The following is a 6,153-nucleotide window of genomic DNA, read 5'->3' as shown; positions in this document are numbered from 1 at the left end:
TGTTTTTAGTCATTGTCATATTGTTAAGAAAAGATGTATATGTGACCTCAGGAAGTTAATTACCATGTGACCCTTTAAGCCAATCACCTGCCAACTCCTGTATATAAATGACATGAATTGATCCTCTCTTGCAAAAATATGCAGGACCACTGAAAATTCACCCGCAGCTTGTTAGAGCAGAAATGGACCTCATCAAGCACTCTGCTACACCTATATCACTTGAAACACTTTGAAATCAAGTGAACAAGGATGCTTATTGCTTCAGCTGGCACTTACTCTTCCCGTCGGATCTGTCACATCAGAACAAAGTTTTTCAGCAATGAGGAGAATAAGGAACTGGCAACGATGGCTCAGTCAAGGTTTTCATCACTGGCAATCCTTCATATCGAGGCGGATTTGACCAGAGGACTGTCACCGGAAAAAGTTGTTGACATCTACGCAGGGCGGAAAAAGAGACGTTTACTGCTGCATTAGGTAAGAGGCTGTTTATTTGAAGTTTGTGTGTGTTTTCAGTTGGAATGTATCTGGAGGTATTGCACAGTGTGATCATATCTTTTTCATGCGCTGTCCTCTGGTCTACTGGCAAGTGATCTATTTTCTCACTACTTAATTACTTTGCGTCATATGGTATTGAATTATACAAGCCTGGTTTTGGATGTGTTGTCTACTTTGTAATTTGTTGTGGTGTATGTCTATTGGCTATAAGTGATCTATTTTGGCATTGTGTGTGGCGTGGTGAATTGGGAATTGACAGGGATATAGTTTTCAATAGTTTTTTCTTCTTTTACTCCCCCCCCCCCCCCAGAATACAACTCAAACTCCGCCTATGACTATGAATATTACAGTTATTATAATATTACATTACATTTCAGAGTACATGTATGCTAAATAAATAACCAAGTATGCAACATTTTTGCATGGACCACCAGAGTTAATGATTTACTGGGGACACATGATGATTTCAGTTTCTTATTGCTTAACAGTCAACATGATCTCATAAAAATTACTAAAATGAGCATTTTACGTGTCGCGGACACGAATTATGTGAAAATTACGTTCCTCCACCACAAATTGGATTCTGTGACAAAACACGAATTGCACACAGCATTTTCAGCTAAAGGTTCAGTTTAGGCAACTAAAACAACTTGGTTAAAGCTGCAATAAGCAATTTTCTGATTACTAGAGGGTGACAGAAACTGCAACACATACACACGTAGCAAAGCTACTGGACTACGGGGGCCCATAAAGACAAACCTAGTGAAGCATCGTGCATAAAGGCTAACAGCTAAGCTAACCGTGCCTAAAAAGTTGTCTAAAAATTGTAATTTGACTCACAATTTCCTTCGTACAAGCTAAGAATTGAACTCCGGTCGCCAGCATCGAAGTCAAATCCCATCCTCCACCCGACCACAACACCCTTACTTTCCTGTTCATTTCACGTTATTTGTGTGAGATCAGGTTGAATATAAGTTGACCAACGGGCCGATCTCCCCAAAAAACTTCCTTTCTAAATGCACTTTGGTCATAAAGGGGATGAAGATGAAGGTGAGGAGACAGGTTAAAGAAGGTGTTTTAAGCCTCGGGACAACTGAGAGGTAAACTGTGCACAAAGCGGTGCAGCTCAATATGAGCGCGGCGCCGCTGATGTCCTGTGTGCAGACTGTAAGTCTCCGGTGGGTTTATTGGGCCCAGGCAGCACAGACAGGTTGGTTATGTGTTTACTCTGAAAATCTCATCTCCTCTGAATCAATACTCCATTTACCACAGCCAGGTAAGGGGCGCTCTGCTCCTCCTCCCCTCCTCCCTCCTCTTCCTCACTTCCTCTTTCCTGTCATCCAGTCTGTTTCCTCCCTCCTTCCTCTCTCTATTCTCCCCCTCCCGTTTTCTCATTTCCTTCCCAATTCCTCTCCTCTTTCCTCTTCTCTCCTCCACTCTCCTCTCCTTCTCATCTCCTTTGATCGTCATTGCCTCTTCACCTGGTTTCCTCCCCTCTTCCCTCCTCTTCCTCACCTCTCCTCTTTCATCTCATCCAGTCTGTTTCCTCCCTCCTTCCCTATCTCTATTCTCCCCCTACTGTTTTCTCATCTCTCTTCTTCCCAATTCCTCTCCTCCTTCCTCTTCTATTCTTCACTCTCCTCCTCTCCTTCTCATCTCCTCTCCTCCAATCGTCCTTGCCTCCTCACCTGGTTTCCTCCCCTCTTCCCTTCTCTTCCTCACCTCTCTACTCTCATTCAGTCTTCCTCTGCTCCTCCTTTCCTTTCTTCTCATCTCTTCTCCTACCTCCCCTCGTCCCCTCTCAAATTATATTCTTTTCTCATCTTCTGCCTCTCCATCTTCCCTCTCCTCCTCTCTTGTCCCCTCCCTCTCTCCACTCCTCTCTCCTCTCGCCTCGTTTCCTAGTCCCCTCTCTCCTCCTGTCCTCTTGACTCCTCTCCTCTCTCCTTTCCTCTCGCCTTGTTTCCTAGTTTCAAATTCTCTCCTCTTTCCTCATCTCCTGCCTCTCCACCTTTCCTCTCCTCCTATCTTGTTCCTCCCTCTCCTCTCCTCTCTCCTCTTCTTTTCTCTCAACATCTTTAATGTCCTATCTTTCCTCTCCTTCAGTCTTCCTTTCCTCCTTTATTTTCATCTCCTCTTCTATCTCCCCTCCTTTCCCATCTCCTCCTTCCCTTCTGTTTTCCGCTCGCTTCTTTCCTCCTCTCGTCTCTCCTTTTCTCTTGCTTTGTTTCCTAGTCTCTCCTCCTTACTCATCTCCTGCCTCTGCACCTCCTCTCTTGTTCCGTCCCTCTCTCCACTCCCATCTCCTCTCCTTGTTTCCTACTCTCCTCTCTCCTCCGATCGTCCTTGCCTCCTCACCTGGTTTCCTCCCCTCTTCCCTCCTCTTCCTCACCTCTCCACTCTCATTCAGTCTTCCTCTCCTCCTCCTTTCCTTTCTTCTCATCTCCTCTCCTACCTCCCCTCGTCCCCTCTCAAATTATATTCTTTTCTCATCTTCTGCCTCTCCATCTTCCCTCTCCTCCTCTCTTGTCCCCTCCCTCTCTCCACTCCTCTCTCCTCTCGCCTCGTTTCCTAGTCCCCTCTCTCCTCCTGTCCTCTTGACTCCTCTCCTCTCTCCTTTCCTCTTGCCTTGTTTCCTAGTTTCAAATTATCTCCTCTTTCCTCATCTCCTGCCTCTCCACCTTTCCTCTCCTCCTATCTTGTTCCTCCCTCTCCTCTCTCCTCTTCTTTTCTCTCAACATCTTTAATGTCCTATCTTCCCTCTCCTCCAGTCTTCCTTTCCTCCTTTATTTTCATCTCCTCTTCTATCTCCCCTCCTTTCCCATCTCCTCCTTCCCTTGTTTTCCGCTCGCTTCTTTCCTCCTCTCGTCTCTCCTTTTCTCTTGCTTTGTTTGCTAGTCTCTCCTCCTCTGCACCTCCTCTCCTCCTCTCTTGTTCCGTCCCTCTCTCCACTCCCATCTCCTCCTCTCCTTGTTTCCTACTCTCCTCTCCCCTCCTCTGTCCTTGACTCCTCTCCTTGTCTTTAGTCTCAACATCTTTATTTTCCTGTCTTTTCTCTCATGCAGCCTTCCTTTCCTTCTTTCCTCCTTCCTTTTCTCATCTCCTCTCCTTCTACCTCCCCTCTTATCTCAATCCCCCCTTCCCTTTCTTTCCTTCTTTTCCCCTCTCCTGCTCCTTCCTCCTCATCTCCTTTCCTCTCACCTCATTTATGTTAGGGATGGTGTGATGAGGACCCAAATGAAGGACACAGACAAGGGGGTGCTGGCAAGGAAAAAGGTTTATTTGCAGGGAAGGTGCAGGACTTGGCATGGGCGTGGGACGAGGGAAGTGTGGCAGGCAGACAGGGAGACACACAGGGAGACAGGCAGCCAGGTGATGATCCACAGTGGTTCAAACAGGCAGGCAGGGAGACACACAGGGAGACAGGCAGACGGGTGATGATCCACGGTGGTTAAGGCGGGCAGTCAGGGAGACGAGCAGGGAAACAGGCAGGCGGGTGATGGTCCACGGTTGTAGAAGCAGATGAGCTGACAGGCTGGCTGGTAGACAAGCAGATGAGCAGGCGGACAGACACACAGAGAAATCCACGACTTAGGCGGAACAATCTGGCGATGAGTGGATGGAGAGCCGGGGTAGATATACTGTGGACTGATGAAACGATGAGAGGCAGGTGAGCAGACTGGTGATGAGCTGATAGCCGACTTGTGTGCAGAACGAGCTGAGCTGGGAGCCAGGAGAACAGGGAAGGGAGACCACGCCCACACACAAACAAGACAGAGAGAGACAGACAGACAGGGGAGCACTGGGAACACAGGGAAAGGGGAACACATGGAAAACACAAGGGCTAGGCTGGGACCATGACAGTACCCCTCCTTCAAGGGACAGCTCCTGACATCCCATCAGGATGGCAGGGCGACAGGACCAGTAATGGCATTACTGGAGTCACTGGATTCACTGGTGTAGACCGGTGACTGAAATGCAGGACCGGAGGCCGGAGATTGCAGTGCTGGACCGGAGGCCGGAGACTGGAATGCGGGACCTGGCTGCAGAGCAGACTGTGTCAGCTGGGAGCCCGGCAGGTGAGCCGGTGAGGCCAGGGAAACAGGGGGTTGCTGAAACACAGCCACAGGAGACTGCAGCAGAACAGGAACTGAGGTTTGCTGCAGCACCGGAACAAAGGACAGCTGCGGCTCAGGAACAGGGAACTGCTGCAGCTCAGCAGGAACAAGAGATTGCTGCAGCTCAGCAGGAACAGGAAATTGCTGCAGCTCAGCAGGAACAGAAGATTGCTGCAGCTCAGCAGGGACAGGGGACTGCTGCAGCTCAGCAGGGACAGGGGACTGCTGCAGCTCAGCAGGGACAGAAGATTGCTGCAGCTCAGCAGGGACAGAAGATTGCTGCAGCTCAGCAGGGACAGGGGACTGCTGCAGCTCAGCAGGGACAGGGGACTGCTGCAGCTCAGCAGGGACAGGGGATAGCGGCAGCTCAGCGGAGACAGGAGATTGCGGCAGCTCAGCAGGAACAGGCAATTGCTGTAGCTCAGCAGGGACAGCAGGTTTCTGCAGCTCAGCAGGGACAGGAAGCTTTTGCAGCGCTGGAACAGGGGACCGCCACAGCTCAGGAAGAACAGGGGATTGCTGCTGTTTGGTGGGAACTGGGTATTGCTGCAGCCCAGCTGGAACAGGCTGGAACTCAGCGGTGGCGCTGGGCAGCAGAGACTCTGAGGCACTGGGGAGCGAAGATTCTGAGGCGCTGGGGAACGGAGACTCTGAGGTGCTGGGGAACGGAGACTCTGAGGTGCTGGGGAACGGAGACTCTGTGGCGCTGGGCAGCAGAGACTCTGTGGCGCTGGGCAGTGGAGACTCTGTAGTACGGAGCAGATGAGAGAGCCAATGGCGTCGGGAGCCATGGGGACCTCGCCGTCTCTTGGTGCCTCCATGGTTCGAGATGATCCGTAGTAGACACCTGGGATTCGGGGAATGATCAGGACCAACAGGTAGCGGGCTAGCCGGCTCAGGACAGGCAGGTTCAGGACAGGCAGAAAATGGGCTAGCCGGCTCAGGACAGGCAGGTTCAGGACAGGCAGATAACAAGTTAGCCAGCTCAGGACAGGCAGGTTCAGGACAGGCAGATAACGGGCTAGCAGGCAGGCTGCAGGCTCATGAACCCGAGCCTAAACAGCTGGGAAGCAGGCTGAGATGCAGACTGAGGTGCAGGCTAAAAGCTAGCAGGCTGGAGGCTAACAATCTGGGAGCTAGCAGACTGGGAGACAGGCTGGTGGCAAGCAGACCGGAGTGCTGGCCGAGATACAGGCTGGAGTCTAGGAGATCTACGCCAAGTCCTGCACCTCTAGGATGCAGGTGACTATCATGCTGGTGGTTAGCAGACTGTGAAGCAAGCTGAAGGCTAGGAGGCCCAAGGTTAGCAATGGAAATGGTAAATGGACTGCATTTATATAGAGCTTTTATCCAAAGCTTTACAATGCCTACATTCACACACTGATGGTGGCAAGCTACCACGCAGGGTGCTGGCACAACCATCGGGAGCAATTTGGGGTTCAGTATCTTGCCCAAGGACACTTCGACATGCGGATTGGAGGAGCCGGGGATCGAACCACCAACCTTCTGATTAGTGGATGACCCGCTCTACCTCCTGAGC

The 6,153-nt window shown here is 50.7% G+C and overlaps 1 protein-coding gene across 1 annotated transcript; it reads right to left on the bottom strand.

Moving 5' to 3' along the window:
* Positions 1-4,394: 4,394 nt before the first annotated feature.
* On the bottom strand, positions 4,395-5,866 carry LOC139654845 (uncharacterized). Its single transcript, XM_071532039.1, has 3 exons — positions 5,829-5,866; positions 4,911-5,460; positions 4,395-4,757 (listed from the first exon to the last, which is right to left on the bottom strand). Exons 1-3 carry the CDS (start codon positions 5,864-5,866, stop codon positions 4,395-4,397), a joined length of 951 nt encoding a protein of 316 aa, XP_071388140.1.
* Positions 5,867-6,153: the final 287 nt, after the last annotated feature.

This window comes from Centroberyx affinis, unplaced genomic scaffold, assembly GCF_046629955.1.
Source record: "Centroberyx affinis isolate AG114_WGS23_722 - 3 ecotype Tasmania unplaced genomic scaffold, CSIRO-AGI_Caff_v1 ptg002160l_1, whole genome shotgun sequence".
NCBI lineage: Eukaryota > Metazoa > Chordata > Actinopteri > Beryciformes > Berycidae > Centroberyx > Centroberyx affinis.
The sequence above is the reverse complement of the archived record's forward strand: the minus strand, read 5'-3'. Positions and strand labels throughout refer to the sequence as shown.

Coding starts and splice junctions, on each gene's coding strand:
- LOC139654845 (XM_071532039.1), bottom strand. CDS start 5,866: ATGATAGTCACCTGCATCCTAGAGGTGCAGGACTTGGC. Junction 5,461..5,828: donor CTAGAGGTGCAGGACTTGGC/GTAGATCTCCTA, acceptor CCCGAATCCCAG/GTGTCTACTACGGATCATCT. Junction 4,758..4,910: donor CTGAGCTGCAGCAGTCCCCT/GTCCCTGCTGAG, acceptor GCTGAGCTGCAG/CAATTTCCTGTTCCTGCTGA.